The sequence below is a fragment of the Phycodurus eques genome, chromosome 5 (genome assembly GCF_024500275.1).
Source record: "Phycodurus eques isolate BA_2022a chromosome 5, UOR_Pequ_1.1, whole genome shotgun sequence".
Taxonomy (NCBI): domain Eukaryota; kingdom Metazoa; phylum Chordata; class Actinopteri; order Syngnathiformes; family Syngnathidae; genus Phycodurus; species Phycodurus eques.
The window spans coordinates 12932039-12951926 of NC_084529.1; the positions used below are offsets into that span (position 1 = coordinate 12932039).

A 19888-nucleotide genomic window follows, 5' to 3' on the forward strand; every position below is an offset into this window, starting at 1 on the left:
AAAATAAATAGATTACGTTAATCTAATTTAATTAAATTAATGAATACTGCACACTCAAAATAATCAAATTACACTAGTCATACAATACATTTAAGCAAATTTGAGTATTGCACACTCACAATAAATAAGCTATTCAAATCTATTTTTCTAAGTCACGACTAATTACAGTACTTTTAAGGCAACGAGTTTGCAGTTTTTTTAGTCAACTTATATTTGATAGTGTATATGATAAAGACCTTTAAGTAAAGAGAACAACTAAGTAGACTGCTCAAACTACTAAAACTCTTAAAAACATTAACTGCTGAGAGCCTTAGTCATAAGTTTCCAAGAAAAACTGCAGTTGAATAACATCTAAAAAGGGGTGGAACATACGGTGAGATAAATAGCTATTTGATCGCTTGTTGAATTTATAGGTTCACTCATTTACTAGGAAGTTAACTATCGCTGATGTTTGTAGTTCTTTATTGATTATTGTAATAGACATACAGTAATATCAGCCAAAAATGCATATGAATGCACACAACAAAAACAAATGAAGGGATTGAGACTAAAATGTGTAGCGTTTAGAGAACCTCTTAGCAGTCAGACCAAAATATAATTTGATTTGCTAGGTCCCAAAGATTGGTCTATGACCCAATCAGAAAAGGATAGGCTGAGACTATATTGACCTCTGAGAGGTGGGTGCATCAGGGTAAGAAGAGAAAGGGATTATGTGATGCACCCATCATGCCTAGCGCCTATTTTCACCAGCCTGTAAAGGGGCAGGGGTGGGTTATGGTCTGACCAAATTGCACTTGATATAAATGTTATGTTCCCCAAATTTAAGTCATCTGACTACATGAGAATTTACTAAGTGACTAGGCGCGCTACCATGTTGGCAGAGGCATATTCATAAAAGACTACTTAGGGCTCAAACAATGAACGTCCAGAAACGTGTGTTGGGTTCATCCAAGACTAAATTCCCTGAAGGGGTGAATGTGAGTGTGAATGGTCGCATTTATGTGTTAGTGGTATGATTGACAGGTGATCAGTGCAAGGTGTACCCTGTCTCTAAATCAGCTGTGAAAGGATCCAGCTTCCCTCATTACCTTAATCATGGTAAGCGCCATAGAAAATTAACGGATGCCAAATCTCACCGTGCATGCCTGCAAAGTGGGCCTCTCCGAGCACAGCTGCAATCCACAACTCTTGAGAGTCCACGTCGGCTCCAACCAGGTGGTAACCTGGTGGGGCTTGCACCAACGCCTTAAGCTCGCTGCCCACTCTGTCCCGCTAAGGACACAAAACATGCAGTATAATGCTTTTTTAGTGACCATCAATTGTGCACTACTTTTCAAGAGGCACTGTATAGCAGATAACTTCTATTCACTACACATTTGAACAGCACTACAAAATGGCACATTCACAATATAGCGGCTGAAGTAAGTATTTAACACATCACCATTTTTCTCACTAAATATATTTCCAAAAGGTGCTACTGACATGGAAATTTCACCAGATGCTGGGAACAACCCAAGTAACCCATACATACAAAGAGAGTAGAACAAATAAACTCAGAAATTAAGTATTGTGTCTAATAATGTGAAATGACACAGGGAAAAAGTATTGAACACGCCGACTAGTATTTATTTAATACTTTGTGCAAAAGTCTTTGTTTGCAATGACAGCTTCAAGACACCTCCTGTATGGAGAAACTAGTCGCATGCATTGCTATGGTGTGATTTTGGCCCATTCATCCACACAAGCAGTCTTCAAATCTTCAAGGTTCCGTGGGCTTCTTTTATGGACCTTGAGTTTCAGTTCTTTCCATAGGTTTTCGATTGGATTCAAGTCAGGTGATTGGCTGGGCCATTCTAGCAGCTTTATTTTTTTTCCTTTGAAACCAATTGAGTTTCCTTGGCAGTATGTTTTGGATCATTATCCTGCTGAAATGTCCACCTTTGTTTCATTTTCATCATCCTCGTAGATGGCAGCAGATTTTTGTGAAGAATGTCTCTGTACATTTGCCCATTCATCCATTCCTTCAATGTGAAGTTTACCAGTACCATTTGCTGTAAGGTAGCCCCACACCATCATGTTCTCGTCTCCAAACTTCACTGTTGGTATGGTGTTTTCAGGGTGATGTGCAGTGCCATTTCTCCTCCAAACGTGGTGTGCATTATGGCATTCAAAGAGTTCAATTTTGCTCTCGTCAGACCAGACTATATACTCCCAGTATTTAACTGGCTTCTCCAAATGTTGATCAGCAAACTTTAAACGAATTTATGATCTTATTTGTTCTACTTTCTTTGTACCTATGGATTTTTTGGGTTGTTCCCAACATCTGGTGAAACTTTCATGTCAATAGCACCTTTACAAATATACTTAGTAAGAAAAACGGTGACGTGTTAAATATTTATTTCAGCCTCTGTACGTGTATATAGTGGACAGGGAGTGATTCAGAACACAGCCTTATATAGCTTAGAAATGGCAGCCACTGTACATCATGAGACCATGTCTGTTCTGGTACTGACTTGTGTAGTTCCCTTCGTGGTGCGCGTATGTGTGTCTTACCCGTGCATTACTGGCAGTCAGCCATGTTGGCTCCACAGCCCTTCGTGTGACAGTTCCTGCAGTGACCACCTGAGGTAATATAGCACCGTACTGCCCCTCTTCATCAAAGTCCTTGTGCCTTTGGAAACCGCCCGAAAAAAAAACAACATGTATGAAGTACCGCCGGCAGTGTTTTTTTTTTTTTTCTTTAACTTTGTTTTTCAATAAAGATGTACGCAGCTCTAGCAGACAAACCTGCTCATAAAACGAGGAAGCTCGCCTTTCCGTAGCCACAGCACCATCTGGGAGCTACGAGAGGACCATCGAATTAGGTTTCATTGATGCCTTTCAAATTCAAATACTTTCAAGAGCAGTTTAAGCTTTTCAGTAGTACTGAAGGGCAAACTCCCTAACAAGGAGCAGATCGGCTAGATCCATGATCCATGAAGCAAACAATACATTTCCACTGACGTTTACTCTTATGACTTTCTGTGACTCTTTTAGTCTCTGTGTATCTCTGTTGTAACCTACTGATGACACACTAAGCTCAGTGTCCACTTCCCCCTGAGAACATCCAGGCTGAAGCTTCGCAATGGCGAGTTACTGTTGCTCAATAGTTAGGTGTTGTCCTGTTCTCATGATGTCAAAATGTGACATGGTGAAGAGGACTGTTTGAAACACAATTTTAATTGAATCAAGAAATGTATTGGTTGATTCCTCTGTTGTAAATGTTGCCATACAGCTCCTTGTTAGAACAAGAAGTTGCGCAAAAAGTACTGAAATATTGAACAGTTTGACATGTGCATTCAAAAATTTAGGGAAGGTCAAATTAAGCTCACTGGTATAGGTTAAAGTGCATTTTAGCTTCACTCTGAAATTTTACCCAAAAGCCAAATAGCCCCAACTTTTTTTGTGAGTAGTGTTTACTTAGAAATAAAATACTGTAAAAACCCATTGGGTCACCATAAGTTTGTTTAAGCAACGCTGCAATTACCATGCATAACTAGAATGTGATTCAATTAAGCCCAGACCGCCACCAAACTGTCAACAAACGTGAAAGTAAAATTTTGTAATTGTGTGTTAGTTATCAGGCTATCTCCTGGTTCATGGAAGACGATGAACAGATGAGCAGTACAAACATCCCCAAATGTGATAATATAGTGACAAAAGATACCTTATGCGTTTATGGGCATTCCTCCAGAAGGATATCATTTTGTTGATCTCTAACGCACGAGCTGCATTGGTCCCAGCCCTTCCTGCTCTTAGAGTACCATCCTCCATCTTAGGCAGGAAGTCTTTTGAAAAAGGACTGCCGACATTATTTTGATTACCGTCCTGAAACAGACAGTCTCTTGAGTGTGCGACACAACGCCAGTGACTTACTGATTAAGCACCTTACCTTATGTGGTAATTTGAAAAACCAACATCCAGGTATGTCTATATCGTTGTAGGGGCCGATTCCTTGGTGATAGTGGCAGTGACTCTCCTCTGGGGCAGCATTGGTCTTGCGGCTAAGATGTTGCTTCTGTACAATCAAGAAGAAAAACAAATGGAGGACAAGCGCTGATGTCGAGAGCTGGCATGTAAAAACAGTAACAATACTGTTTAATGTGATGGTCATATTTGTGAAATTAGGACAAAGGTAGTTAGAAAACAATTTGGATACCCCATTTGTCACCGCTTTGACTCCATGTTCCTCTGTTAGTCTCTCCAGTGATCCATACTCCTCCACCTGGTGGAAAAATGCATAAACACATATTATTTTCTTTAGTGTCAATTTAAGCATCTTGTTGATGGAAAATGTATTTTATTTTAAATGGAATTGATTATAGAAGCAGCAGGGTGGATTAATGGTTAGCATGCCTGCCTCACACCCAAGAGGTCCAAGGTTAAAACCTCAGCTCATGCACCCCTGTGTGGAACTTGATGTTCTCCACATTCTTATATCGATTTTCTGTGAGTACTTCGGTTTCCCCCCATATTCCCCAAACATGCATGTTGAGGTATTTGAAGACTCTAAATTGTCCACAGATGTGAATGTAAAATGGTTGGTTAGTGGTTGTTCGGTCCAGGCTGTGCAGCTCACCCACAAGTTCAACTCATGAAGACTATGAAAAAAATTGAAGGACGGATAGACCGATAGTTTATAGAAAAGTGTGCAGCATGGTTTACTTTCTTGCCCATCACATTGGAGTCATATGACATGCTTTGTTACCTTTGCCCAAACAGCACTGTCTGTCCAGATAAGGTCATCTGATGGTACACAGTCCACATACTCAGGACCCCCCTTGCTGTTCTGCTCACGGTACTCTCTGTAAATGCGTTCAATCTCTCTGCAGAGGACAAAAGGCTTTAACACATACCATAGAGGCTGGATTAATTAATTATAGCAGTGATTCTCAAACTTTTTGTTTTTCCGAGGACACCCTAATAATTGTTAGGAAACATAACGAACATGTACTTCCCCTAAATGCCATGAAAGTGTTTTTTATGTTTCAACCAAATTATTCATGACCTGTTTAATAAAAAGGAAGTTGATGGAAAAATGTAAATAAGTTATCATGTGTTGTGCTTTTCTCCTTACTTCTGATTAGAGAAATGTTTTATCACTGCGTGCAAAGCTTTCTCCCACAGGATGAGTCATGTCCTTGCAGGTGTAAGGACAAACTTGAGCCGAGGAGTTTCCTGTGTCTTGATAAGAAGTATATAATTCTTCTACTGTCTCAACCTCAACAAAGAGTGTTATGTGCTGATCACATGAGTTGCAACAAGCATGTATGCCCCCACCTTTTTGACGTTGTAACTCATATGTAACAAGGGAACTGCCCCAAGGGAATAAAAAGAGAGGGTACGGCAGAGTGAACTTAGAAAGGGTTGGAGATTGTAACTTAGTACACTCTCGTCCTCTTCTCCTTGCAAGTCTGAAAACTGAACTGCCTCTGTCTGTCTTGTTTTAAAAAAAAAAAAAAAAAAAACTATGTTTTATTTATTTATTTATTTTTTTTAATACAAGTGTTTTAGGTGTTTTTAACCTGACATTTACTTGGTCCTTCGAGCCGGATGCCAACATACCCGACGAATCCAGCGGGCGGGTGGATTGCAGTATAAAGACCATGGCGGACTCCATTTAAAGTGAGTCCAAAAGACCCTTTCCGGGACTGAAATCGGCCCGCCAGCTGGAATCCAAAGGTTGACGGTACTCTGAGAAGACAGACGGGTGAGTTGAGATTTTATTTTAAAAAAAAGGTATGAATGAATAAGAAAAAGGTTTGCGAAACCTGAGACAAACCCTGTGAATACTAGTCAATGGCGGGTAAGAAAGAAACTAGGAAAGTTTCGTGGCGACGTAGTTAAATTCCCTATAGGACGGCGGAGTCCTCTAACGAGCTGTTGACAGACGTAGTTAAATTCCGTATAGGACGGTGGAGTCCTCTAACGAGCCAGTGTGAATGAAAACTGTTTGAATGAGAGTGTAACCGGCAAATGGGAAACCACTAGGTTTTTCATTCCATACCAAAACAGTGGGATTGTAAACAGCAGACTGGTGTGGATGCGAAGGCAAGAATTCTCCACCTGAAAAGGTTGAAGTGAGAATTACCACTGCAGAAAATTTTAGTTGCTGTCCTACTGATAAGAAACCAGTTTTTAGAACATCCTAGGTGTTGACAAACTGGACCAAATTATTTAAAATGGGGAAAGGAAGTAGTAAAATAAAACTCAGGGATACACTGCAGTGTAAAGATTGGAAGTTCATGAAACAGGATCCTGATAAAATTTTATATTTAGACACATGGATAACTGAACACGGCTTTAATGGTTGTTTAAATACACAAAAAATAGCCCCGTTGCAGGAATCAATTAAAAAAGAAAAAAATAAATAAAAAAAGAAAAAAAGAAAAACCTTAAAAAAAAATGAAGGAAAATGATTTTGAGGAAACCGAATACTGAAAGAGAATGTAGACAAAATAAGAAAGGAAGAAGGTGAAAAGAAAGAGAGAATATGTAGAGAAGGAAAAAGAACAATTAATGTTCCATAGAAAGGAGGATAATGAACAGGGTCAGTGTCGAGGAGAAGAGAGAGTTGGAGGAGTAAGTGAAAACAGGGGAGGTGTAACTGTTCCCCTTATCCTAAATTACCACCGCCTCCACATGAGAAGGACTGACACCACATAAAGCAGACATAAACCAGTTTGTTGAGGAACTGGAAAATTTAAGGCGATCATATAACTTAAATGATGCAAAAGTCCAACAAGTGTGGATGACGGCCATGGGTCCAGATTGGCATAATATTAGAGGACCATGGAATCCAAGAGATGCAAATGGGATTTTGGCCCATGATAGTCGCAAATTGGGACACCGGGTGGAAGGATTAATTACCAGAGCAACCCAGCGTTTCAGACAGAGCGCAAATTACACTGAAATAAGAGTTAAACAAAAGGATGATGAGCCTTTTTGAGGAATACAGAGTAAGAATGACAACTGTATTCAAGACTCACACAGCAGCCTGCAGGAGGATGGAGATGTAAATGAGCCATTTTAACAGCAGTTGAATAATGCTCTCCATGCAGGTTCAAAAGACGCAATTCGCAGCTGGGTTAACAAACATTACATTGGCCTGCCTACAGCCACCTTGGAGGAGGAGTATGGAAATCACACCCTCCATGCTGGAAAATAAATAAAATAAAATAATAAAATATAAAAGAAACAGTCACAGCATTAATGACTGAAGGGAGAAAGATGATCCCCAAATTACAAGACAAAATGTCAGAGAATGATTTGCATATTGCACTCTGGTACAAAAGGTACACCTGGTCCAGATGTGGAATATGAGAGAAAATTGGCAAAAATAACACCAGCCAGAGTCACTGTGACTTATTTATACACTGATACAGAAAGTACAGCAGTTGCAGGAGTAACATTAAATGAAAAGATGGAAACACTGTTTAGAATGTGGACTCCACCCCACATCTTTTTGTTTAAAAAAAAAAAGAAAAAAAAAAAAAGAAAAAAAATGGAAAGACTTAGGGAGAATAGTTGAACATGGTGAGAGAGCAACTGATTGGGTTACCTTTTCAACCAATACAGAAATAAGTTCCTCAACAGGAATAGAAAGAAAGGTACTATTTTGGACAATTCAGGCACAAGAAGGGATACACCTACATTCTCAGCAAAAATGAGACTTAATGTTCACTGAGGAGGAGGAAGATTTGTTGAAGGAAGTACAAATTAGGCAAAAAACTGAATACAGATCATGTGAGAGACAATATCCATTGAAACAGGATGCATACAAAGGCATCAAACCAGTAATTTAATATTTGATTGCTGCTGGAGTTATAGTAAAATATGATAACTCGACATGCAACACTCCAATATTCCCACTAAAGAAACCGCCACAATCTGTAGGAAGCCGCATGGTGCGAGACTTACAAGCGGTAAACAATGCTGTAATACAAAGGGCACCATGTGTGCCTGATCCTTATACGCTGCTAAATTCATTACGATCAGATGCAAAGGTATTTTCAGTCATAGACCTTAGTAACGCTTTCTTTTCGGTACCAATACACAAAGATAGCCAATTCTGGTTTGCATTTACATTTGAAGGAAAAATATACACTTGCACAGGGTTACCACAAGGATATTGTGAAAGCCCAACTATCTATTCACAGGTTATGAGTGTCAGTATGGCAAAATTCCAAACCCCTGGGGAAAGTCAAATCCTACTCTACGTAGATGACATATTACTGGCCTCCCCAGACAAACGTACCTGTGAAAGTGATACTTTGGCTCTCCTAAAACACTTGGCAGAAGAGGGACATAAAGTGAGCAAAAATAAGCTCCAATTTTGCAAAGAACAAGTTAAATATTTAGGCCATAATTTGAGTAAAGGAGGAAGAAAAATAATAGAAGATCGAAAGACAGCTATCTTACAAGCTCCCAAACCACTAACAAAAAACCGATGATGTCATTTTTGGGACTAACAAATTACTGTAGGACATGGGTGCCCAATTATGCAGAAATAACTGCACCTTTAAACAAACTCATGTACAGTGAAGACCTAAAGATGACATCACCATTACAGTGGAATGAGGAAGCAGAAAAAGCATTTATAAAAATAAAACAAAAACTAGCAATATGCAAATGCCCTGCACATACAGCCGGAACAGACAGTACCTCTTTGGCGAATGCATTATCTGACAAAGCTGCAAAAGCAGCAGCACAGGGGGAAGAGCAAATACTAAATCTAGAAAATAATAAGGAACTAGACAATGAAGTTCTGAAAGAAATGCAAGAACAAAGCCCACTAAAAGAAAAAGAACAATGGTTAAAAAATAATGTAAAAATTGTCCTAAAGGTAAACCTGTCTTACCAAAAAACTTATATAAATGGGCAGCAGTTTTGAGCCATGGTTCAACACGTCTCAACATGAGGGATGGCAAGACGGCTAAATCAATATTATACAACTTATGGTTTTAATTCGTATTCAAAACATTTTGTAGAGCATGTATGATTTGTGCTAGGCATAATCTACAAGGCAATTTGAGGCCCAGGAGAGGAAAATTTCCTGCACCTCAATACCCTTTTGAAATAATTCACATGGACTTTATTGAATTAAACCAAAGTGAAGGGAAAAAGTATTGTTTGGTCATCGTTGATGCATTCTCTAAATGGATAGAGCTGTTCCCCACAAAACATCCCGACGCACTAACAGTAGTGAAGGCGTTATGTAAAGACATTATACCGCATGGCCCTTGCCGAAAAGAATGGTGTTTGTGCAATGTTTGGTCCACAATGTTGTTAGAATTGGTATTGTTACTGCTGTTACTTTGTTATTGCTTTTCGGATGCTGTATTATTCCATGTACGAGGACACTCTGTGTCAAGATGGTCACAGGAGTGGTGGGAAAGAATATGAACCAGCCGGAATCACAGATGTTGATGACCTCCGAAGGAGCTCCCTTTTCTTCTTTATAGCACCCAAGGTAGATTACTGAAGAATGATGTTCTTAGGATAACTCCCTTTTCTGATAACACCCAAGGCCAGAGGTACCTTCTGCTAAACATATATCAAAACCTTCTCCCAGGCAGATCCAACTTACATAGATGCAATTGGAATTCCAAGAGAGATACCTGATGAATACAAATTAGTAGATCAAGTAGCATCAGGGTTTGCATCTACACTCTGTTGGTGGTGTACAACCAATAAAAACGTAGACCGAATAAACTACACCCACTACAATGTACAGCGTTTGGGAAATTGGACAGGACGGTTTTGAGGCCGTACATGAGCAATTGGCAGCCACATCTTTAATATCATTTCAGAACAGAATTGCACTAGATATGTTGCTTGCGGAGAGAGGAGGGGTGTGTGCCACGTTTGGAGACCAGTGTTGTACGTTTATTCCGAATAACACCGCAGCAGATGGCAGCCTTACCAGGGCCATTGATGGCCTGTGCACCCTCAACCGCAAGATGAAAGAGCATTCTGGCACGGACACATCCATTTGGGACGAATGGATGAAAGTGTTTGGCAAGTATAAGATGTTGGTCTCATCAATTTTAATATCAATAGCAGTATTTTCTGCAATACTGACATTGTGTGGATATTGCTGTATTCCATGTTTACGAGCACTTCTGAATAGATGAATCACCACCGCAATCGTGCAGAACAAATGTACCCCCTTCTAACAAAACAGAACCAGGATAGTTCTGATGACGATGATGATGAAGAAATGGAGATCAGGACATTATTTGATTCAGCTGAGGAGATCAAATAAAGCATTTCATGTCTTGTGTTCATGATAATGATCTTACAGCCGAAAATCAGAAGAAGCGGCTGCTAAATAAGTGATGTGAAACATGAGCAAAAACATGATAAACAGGAGGGAAATGATGGAAAAATGTAAATAAGTTATCATGTGTTGTGCTTTTCTGCTTACTTCTGATTAGAGAAATGTTTTATCACTGCGTGCAAAGCTTTCTCCCACAGGATGAGTCATGTCCTTGCAGGTGCAAGGACAAACTTGAGCCGAGGAGTTTCCTGTGTCTTGATAAGAAGTATATAATTCTTCTACTGTCTCAACCACAACAAAGAGTGTTATGTGCTGATCACATGAGTAGCAACAAGCATGTATGCCCCCACCTTTTTGACGTTGTAACTCATATGTAACAAGGGAACTGCCCTAAGGGAATAAAAAGAGAGGGTACGGCAGAGTGAACTTAGAAAGGGTTGGAGATAGTAACTAAGTACACTCTCGTCCGTTTCTCCTTGCAAGTCTGAAAGCTGAACTGTGTCTGTCTTGTGTTTTAGGTGTCTTTAAACCTGACAGAAGTTAAACAAAAGCAGTAGATTTAAAAACAATATTTATCTGCAGTCACAAGCTGACATGCACTGCTTTCACTTACAATATGGCCTCCATCAGAGAGTGTCATAAAGGTGACGAATCTTTTCTCAAGCGTATAGTAACTAGGGATGAGACAGGGGTTCATATCACTTTGAGCCCTGGTGCAAAAGAAATTCAATCACGGTTCTCTGCCTCTGACAGGCATCTAACAGTGACGTCATTTCCAAAATGGCTGGCAGGAGGAGGAGAGGCTTAAACAATTATTTTAAATTTTTATTTTTTTTAAAGTAAATCTTCAAACAAGTATTAAAACTATGAACCATGAACATTTCTGGGGGAAAAAATCAATTATTAGTTGGTTAAATTAAATTACTTTTTGACTCCCCCTCCTATTTAGCAACTTTTCCAGCCGCTCTAGCAACTAATTTCAAAAAAGCAACTGTCAACTTTAAATCCCGCTAAGAAACGGATAACATGAATTCAATTATTTTCACTTTGCTTTCCGGATGAAAAAAAGTCCCTTGAGCTGAACACTGCCAAAGACATGCTGCTTGCTCCTTTATATGTTGCAAAAGCAGTGATTTATCCACATTGGAAACTTTTGATCTGTGGTATGTGCTGCCCAGTCACAAATATCATGCAGAGCATCGCCTTGACTCCCCTGTACAACCCAAAATTAGAAAAACAGTGTGCCTGAGAGAGCTAGAAATGCTATGCACAGGCAGGGATGTCAGATTTATGTGATATAAAATATGATAGTTTTTAATTGGCGGCACGGTGGGCGACTGGTTAGAGCGTCAGCCTCACAGTTCTGAGGACCCGGGTTCAATCCCCAGCCCCGCCTGTGTGGAGTTTGCATGTTCTCCCCGTGCCTGCGTGGGTTTTCTCCGGGCACTCCGGTTTCCTCCCACATCCCAAAAACATGCATTAATTGGAGACTCTAAATTGCCCGTAGGTATGACTGTGAGTGCGAATGGTTGTCTGTTTGTATGTGCCCTGCGATTGGCTGGCAACCAGTTCAGGGTGTACCCCGCCTCCTGCCCGATGACAGCTGGATAGGCTCCAGCACACCCGCGACCCTAGTGAGGATAAGCGGCTCAGAAAATGGATGGATGGATGGATAGTTTTTAATTGGCCTAAAAACTAAGGTTATTAGTAGTAGTAGTAGGAGACATTAAATGGCTTCACATCTTTATTTTATTACTAAGCTGGTCTCCATATGTAGGTATGCACATTTAAAAATTGATACCACATAATTTACTGGAAATTATTCTGTCTCAGTTTGAGAACCACTGAATTAGAGTGTGGTCCATTAAATACCTGTGAGGGCAGAGGGCTGGCCCTATGTTTCCGTCCGGAGAGTCCAAGTTATCCCTGCGTCCCGGAACCAGATACCCCCAGCCATGTTTCTCTGTATAATGCAGGGGAAATCCATCCCATGTCAGACCCATCAGTTTCGGGGTCACTCTCATCTGAAGACTGATGAGACTCGTTCCGGGCGACCAGCTGTCCGCCGACATCTTCTCACACAGTTTACGATACCACCTGGTGACGTAGAACACAATGAAGAAAAGTGGAAAGTGAAGGTAAAGTTCTGACTGCTGGCGATCAGACCCAGGATGTCCGGGCAGGTGTTGCTTTCTCTTGGGAAGTCGATTCACCGTTTTCTTCAGATTATCCACAGCTAGCCTGCTGGGGCAAAGACCTGTTGCAGTGTCCTCTTCAGATGGTGGACCTGCGTCTTGTAGCATAAAGTGAATATTAATAAAGGTTTTTTGGAAAGAAGACCACTATAATCTAGTTAGTCACACTCTGAGGATATACCTTCCATCCAGTCTGCAAGAGGAGCAGCAGTTTGGGATTCAACTGCTTTTTTGGACTGTTTCTTTTTGCTGGCTGGCAGTTTTTTCAGTTTGAACTCATGCACGTCCCACTCAAGGTCCCAAAGCCAAGGATCATCTTTGAATCTAATGATGAACACATGAAATACACTCACTCTATGGACAACAGTATTGGTCATTACATCTCGGTAGTTGGTCTCCTCTTTGCAGCTAAACAGCTACTGCTCTTCTTTTTGTAAGATTAAGCATTTGTGACATCAGGGTTCACTGATGTTGGATGAGAGCTCCTTGACAGTCTAGGTTGTGGCTGATCCCCACAATTGTTATATAGGGTCCAATTTGGGGTCTGTGCATCCAAGCCTGACTTTGTGCACTGAGTGAGGCGCAGTCATACTGGAATAGACGTGGAAGCTTGGTTTTGTGCAAAATATCAGTTTAAGATTAAGGGAAAACGAATGGGTCAAGTTTAAACCCCTAATTAATAATGACTTAAGACACAGGTGTCAAACGCAAGGCCCGGGGGCCAGATCTGGCCCGCCACATCATTTTATGTGGCCCGCGAAAGCAAATCATGTGTCAACTTCCATGATTCTTGCTAAAATCAGTTCCAATGTTGTTTATAATATTCATGTAATAAATAGTAATTAACTATTGTAATCATGTTTTGCCTCCAAACCCCTTTTACAGTTACTTGTACAAACCATTATCCTTGACTTCTGATTTCAACACTAGTTATCCTTCAATTTGTTGTCTATATGTAATAATATGATGAGGCGATTAAACATTGATATGGTTTTACAATCATAATGTCCCTCTGAGGAAAACCGTATCTACAATGTGGCCCATGACAAAAATGAGTTTGACACCTCTGACTTAAGAGATCCAGAGCATCTAGGAAGTATCATGTCAGACAACACTCCATAATGAAAATGTAAAAAAGTGCTACATTTTTACAAATTAAATCTGAAGAAATCATCAAGTACTAACAGCAGTTGCTCAATGCTTTGTTCATGCAACTTTGGCAGCAACTACAGTCTCAAGACTTTTTGAATATGATACCACAAGCTTAGCACACCTACAGTATGTTTGAACAGTTTCGCCCATTCTTCTTCGCAGCACTTCTCTAGCAACGAAGTAGAGGCATTTTTTCAGATCTTCCAAGTGATGTTCAATCGGATTCAAAGTCTGGGCTCTGGCTGGGTTCATCAAGGACATGAACATAGTTGTCCTGAAGCCACTCCTTTCCTAAATTGGCTGTATGCTTAGGAACGTCATCCTACTGAAAGATGAACCGTCGCCACAGTCTGAGGTCAAGCTTTGAGAAGGTTTTCATCTGGGATGTCACACTATACATTTTTTTTTTTTAGATGCACGTGTAAAACATTTAAGCAGGTATTTCATGTAAAATGCCATAGGTTGCAGGAATCATAGGATAACAGAGAGCCACATGAAATTATTTACCTGGTATAGAAGATTCAGGTTCACTACATTTTGCTCTCAAGGAATAATAAAGGGTTATTCAGAAGGTGTCGTGTCTCACTTCTCATCCTCCAGAAGCTGGCATGCATCATCAGCTAGAGTCATGAGAGACTTCTTCATCTCTCTTTGGAGCTCTTCATAAATGTCCTGGGAATCCTCCAGGTATCGTCCCCAGTTCTGATTGACGGGAAGGTAGCTCACACCCATCTCCAGCATTCCAGCAAATGTCACAGGATGGGGACATCTTTTGGAATACGAATTAGTTGTTACGATCCAGCAGTGACCACAATTTAAGAGAAATATGCATTCTGACCTTTCCATGAAGAGAGGTAGCTGTTCAATGAATACTTGATGCGTTGCCAGAACATCTGAGGCACAGTACTGCATCAACTCCTGCAGGGGACAGCAAAGGCAAAGTTACTCTCCACTGATAGTTCAATAGCTGGACACATGGATAGATGGATGAACCATGGACAGAAAGACAAGACCGACCTGGAAGTGGTTCCTGACGTCCATCATGGTGCCCTTTACAAAGGTCTCTCTTATCTCTTTCTGCAGCGGTGGCCCTCCCACATACAGAGCATGGACATCGGCTAAGTTGTTGATGCTGCTAATATTCACCCAGTCCCAAAATCCAATCTATACATGAAAACATTAAATTATGAAGGTTTTCATTAGTCTATCGCTAAAAAAACAACAACCCCCAAACCCAGTGTCAAATACACAAACCTTAGGGCCATCTTTTTTCTGTCCCACTTTCTTCATGTGCTGGCTGACCTCCTGGAGGCCCACCTTCTTTCCCAGCTTATTGGCCATCCATAGTGTGCGCTGGAAGCCAGTCAGTCCTGAGATAGCCATGTGCAGACTCATCGTGTCCATGAAGCGCACCTTAGACCCCTTAAGAAAATAATACATACATCGGATTTTAATTAAATGTAACACCACAAGCTCTTATAGCAATAATGAAAAAACATCATAATAAAACAACCAAAATCTAAATGAGATGTTGGCAATAATATTATACCACTCTCAAAAATACACACCTTTATCAAATATTGCTCCTTAATGTGAGATCTGTCAAAACTGACATTGTGGCCCACAATAAGCCGTTCCTTCCACTGACCCCCCGGTGGACGGACAGAGTTCATCGGTGTCTCCAATGGGATGAGGTCAGCGAGGATGAGCTGGTTTGACCAGGAGTAGCGCTCTTCGATCAGACGTTTGCTGCACCAAGAGTACCTTGCAAGGGGGACGCAAAAACCTGTGACATAAACTTGCCAGAACTTACCCACATACAGTATTATTTTGGTACCGTTGTGTTATGTACATATCAAAAAAAATACTGTAGTATATAAAAAATTAACAAATCCATCCATCCATTTTGTATAGCGCATGTCCTCATTGAGGTCATCTGTGAAATGGAGCCTATCCCAGATGACTTTGGGTAAGAGGTGGGGTATACACCCAGGACTGATTGCCAGTCAATCACAGGGCACATATAGACAAACAACCATTCACACTCACATTCACACCTGCGGGAAATTTAGAGTCTTGATAACCTAGCCTCTTTGGAATGTGAGAGTAAGCCGTAGTAAAACACAAAAGCATGGAGAGAATATGAAAACTCCACGAAGAAAAGCCAGGGCTGAGATTCAAACCCTGAACCTCAAAACTGTGAGGCTAACTACTACACCACCAAGGGACAAAGTCAATCAACATAATAATTCCCGTTCTTCCACAGTGGCATACATTTTTTCTTACCAGTGTGTGGGAGACAAAGCAACTGCCAATGTTGGACACTGTCCCTCTGCCATGCACACCTCCACATCAAACACAAGTGCCGTCTCGTCTGGGAAGTCAACCCTGTGACTCTCCCCGTTGGACTCGTACCGTGTCCAGCCAACCTGCCGTGTCCACTCCTGAGGCGTGGGAGGAAGCTCTGCTCTCTGCAGCTCGGCCGCAGCTTCCAGGTAGGGAAGACTCTGCTTCTGAGCCAAAACACGGAAGTGCTCGTCAATATTGTTCCCGTACATTTTGGGAAGCTTCAGCTCCACGTCGTGTAACAGTGAGGTTTCTTTCCCCTGAAGCTGATGCTTCTGCAAGTGTCTTACGCCGCGTTGCACATCATCTTTTTTGTACTTAGGCTCCAGCCCCCGAAATATCTGCTCGTGGAGGTTTCTCGACAGCATCTGGATATTAAGGGGGTTCAGACGGGTCTCTGCGGTGTCCTCACCCTGGACTGAGTGGGGCTTTGTGGAGCAGAAGGAGCGCGGCGGCCATATCCCCTTTTTGGAGAGGATAGACTTGTGCATGGGACAGCGCATCACTTCGAACGTCACATGCAGCATCACCTCATCTGGACAGCTCACCGCATCCTATGAAAAACATTCACAACCGCATCATTAGCTATACATTTGACTTAATCACAGCCTGATGTTAGATGAAAACACACACACGCAAAGGTTGAATCAAAGCTGCTTGACAGTCCAGTAGTGTTACTATGACCTGAATGACTGAGAAACTAAACAGACATGAGGGACACACACACACACACACACACACACACACTATGCCTCAAATATTACTCGTGTAGAATTAGCAAAACACATTAGGCAACAAAAAATAGCCACATATTAGTACGAGTCTACAGTGAAACTAGGTTACGTCGTTTCTCTCAATTTACCAAGTCAAATCATTGATGAGTCAACGTGTTATCAACCGGAACACTCGGCTCAGGTGTTTCCCTCGCTTGTGAGCTAACAAAGCAATAGCTGCTTCCTCCAAGCCCGGCTACGTTTCATGACAACACTGCGACCCAAAGCGACATAAATGCACCCATTATTGATTTAGGCTATCGGCGAAGAAGAAAAAGTTGACGTTCCTTAAAAAGGGCTGCAGCTTCGTCGGCGTGCTATCAAGAAGATAACCATGCGCACTTTAAGCTTTTTGCGACATCTAGCGGACTGGATGACCGTGTAAATTTGCACTGGAGAGGAGATTCTATTCAATTGTGTTGCGTAACCACACGTTCGGTCCAAGTTGGCCGTGTGGCCTAATGGATAAGGCATCTGACTTCGGATCAGGGGATTGCAGGTTCGAGTCCTGCCACGGTCGCTTGTCTTAATGACAATCCACTTTTTTTTGCAGCTGCTGCTTGACATTTGTATTTGTACAAAACAAATAGGGACTACAAATAGAATTGGCGCAACACCCAATCAGAAAATAATGAGAGAAAACTGCCAGTGTAGTGTTATAAAGTTACATTAAAAAATAATAATAAAAAAGAAGAGTAAACTGGTAAGAATGTTAAATATTACACATTTATGTAACGATTAAGACGCTTTGATAAAATGCGCACAATTTTCTGTATGGAACAGATATCCACCAATACACATTTACTGTCACTCACACACCAACTTCCAAATTCCACTCAACTTTAAACATGGCCGACAAAATACTGACTACGTGATAATAATAAAATAATACAAACAAAACACTTTGTCTATCCGTTTTGTGATGTATTGCTATATTTATATCATACATATTTGTGCGCCTTAACTCATAAATTTGTCTCGTGCCGTAAATCAAAGAAAGTCATTTTTTTCTGTATCGACACCAGGGCCGGTTCGAGCCATGCATACTTGAGGGGGCAGGCAGAAATGTTAATGGGTATCACGTAACAACATATCCTTTATTTGATTGCTTATTATCATTACTTATTATGACGCTAATTTAGCAATAGCTACACGGCATCTTTCTTACTTAACTACTTTCCCTCTCATAACACAAGCCAGTATAGCAGGTAATGGCTGTTGTTAACAGGGCACTGTTACTTGTGTGTCACCCACTACTTACTTGTCATTAAAGCACACAGCCGAACAAATTTATAATCCCGTACACACATTCTCTTCTACCCATGCAACAAATCACGTGAACTGGGCTGCTCGAATAACGATAATACAAAAATGAACACAAAACTAATAAATGCTCATGGTACCCAAATTTAACAGATTAACTTGATATATGGCACTCATGAAAATACTTGCAAATTCAAAATTGGTGTAACTTTTTCTCTTTTTACTTCAGAATTTCCCTTGAATACATTTCCTGTCTCTTTGAGCATGTTTTGTTGTGTGGATGTGCTTTTCTAAGAGAGAGGGGCAAAAAAAAGTACAACTAGGCAAGGGCACGTGACAGGATCAATGAGTACACTGCAAAGCGAATCTATCAAAACGATGCTAAGCCAGCGACACTTAAAATAACCACCATAGCACTTCCGGTCTAGCTCTTATTTTGAAATTCAAACTCGTACAACGTTCTGTGGCGGACTGAGGCTAACTTGAGGATTTTTTCACTACTTTTTAAGAACGCATCGTGTGATACATTGAGGGCACGATATAGGGCAGGGGTCACCATCCTTGTTGAAACAGACAGGTACTTCTTGGGTACTGATTAATGTGAAGGGGCGACCAGTTTGATAGACATTTATGAAGTAACAAATGTGCTCAAATAACACTCAATTGTTTTATTATTAATAATTCATGACAAATGATCCATCAATCGTTTTACAATAAACAGTTAAATATCAATATTTATTTCGCTACAAGTGTTCCCATTTTTAAATGATCACATTCTTAGGAAATCACAATGTCCCAACACCAGTGATGTATTTTGAGAACAGGGCCACTGATGTGGCAAACGTCTCAAAGATCGCCCAGAAAAATTGAAGAAGTTAAATGTAAAATGATTTTAAAATTGATATTATGCTTATTGATGTCTCAAGATTTTTTTATTTTTTTTTTTTGTCCTTGAAAACATGCATCAACATTATTTTTGCAGAAAGGCCTTTAGGTGAACAATATATGGTGTCGGAAAAAAAAAACTAAACAAAAGCGACTTGTTTCAGGGCGCAGTCACCCCGTCCACCTTGACCGCTCTTCGGGGTGCTTGGACTCTGTGATTGGCCAAACGGGGCGAGCTGGTTTGTGACGTCATCCCGCAGTGGCTTGACTGACAGCAGACTGACTGCGGCCGGAGGCTGGCAGTAGGCGGACGAAGGAGGATGCGAGAGGACGCTCGATACCGGGGCCCCGTGCAGCTCAAAGCAGCCGTGTGGGACATTCAAGACCACTGGAAGACACACGAATAGGTAAGAGAAACCTTGGTGTTTTTTAGCAGAGATAATTTACGCCTGCTTCACACCATGTGTGGTACTGCCGCGGTGCATTCAGGGATGACATGCGGCGTACGCGGTCACTTTGTAAAAAAAATAAAAAATAAACGTAGTCATTGATTACAAAATATAAGCATGTTTTTCTCAATAATATAGTACGCTTATATGACAGCATTTTGGCCGGTAACATTTAATTGCGCGTAGCCTATAGTTGTGTAAGTAGGCCAATGACATAAATCCAATTAAAAGTGAAGATTGAGGGGGGCTATTAAAAAACGCCAGAGACGAAACGAAGTGAGAGCACGTCAAATGGAGCAAATGGCGAGTTGGGAGGGAGGCACCGTCGCGGTTGTCTGACGTTTCAAGATTTGCCCTTTTTTCTTTCTCTCGCTTTCTTCCTCACCTTGGTGAGTTTATGGATAGAGCGTGCAGAAGTTATCTAAAGGGGACGTTAAAACAAAAAAAAAAGGAAAAGTCCTCACGCGGGTCTCGATTTGAAAAATGACCCATATTTAAATTATA

The 19888-nt window shown here is 40.9% G+C and overlaps 1 protein-coding gene and 1 non-coding gene across 4 annotated transcripts in view; one reads left to right on the plus strand and one right to left on the minus strand.

Moving 5' to 3' along the window:
• Window positions 1-17101, minus strand: part of polg (polymerase (DNA directed), gamma) — a 21802-nt gene extending 4701 nt beyond the window's left edge. Inside the window, exons 1-17 of one of the 3 annotated variants that reach the window (XM_061677569.1) lie at window positions 16877-17101; window positions 15955-16568; window positions 15237-15432; window positions 14923-15090; window positions 14686-14832; window positions 14507-14586; window positions 14255-14437; window positions 12698-12840; window positions 12488-12614; window positions 12194-12418; window positions 4748-4865; window positions 4199-4264; window positions 3932-4057; window positions 3707-3867; window positions 2788-2841; window positions 2554-2671; window positions 1137-1272 (exon numbers count right to left, since the gene is read on the minus strand). In XM_061677569.1, the coding sequence (XP_061533553.1) occupies window positions 1137-1272; window positions 2554-2671; window positions 2788-2841; window positions 3707-3867; window positions 3932-4057; window positions 4199-4264; window positions 4748-4865; window positions 12194-12418; window positions 12488-12614; window positions 12698-12840; window positions 14255-14437; window positions 14507-14586; window positions 14686-14832; window positions 14923-15090; window positions 15237-15432; window positions 15955-16541 (2635 nt within the window). In that variant the 5' untranslated portion in view covers window positions 16542-16568; window positions 16877-17101. Of the gene's footprint in view, window positions 1-1136; window positions 1273-2553; window positions 2672-2787; window positions 2842-3706; window positions 3868-3931; window positions 4058-4198; window positions 4265-4747; window positions 4866-12193; window positions 12615-12697; window positions 12841-14254; window positions 14438-14506; window positions 14587-14685; window positions 14833-14922; window positions 15091-15236; window positions 15433-15954; window positions 16569-16647; window positions 16688-16876 lie in introns of those variants that run through there. The other 2 variants (XM_061677567.1, XM_061677568.1) reach the window with 2 other exon arrangements.
• A 133-nt stretch (window positions 17102-17234) lies between these two features.
• Window positions 17235-17307, plus strand: trnar-ucg (transfer RNA arginine (anticodon UCG)). Its single transcript has one exon. It is a non-coding gene; the product is annotated as a tRNA-Arg (tRNA).
• The last annotated feature ends 2581 nt before the right edge of the window (window positions 17308-19888 follow it).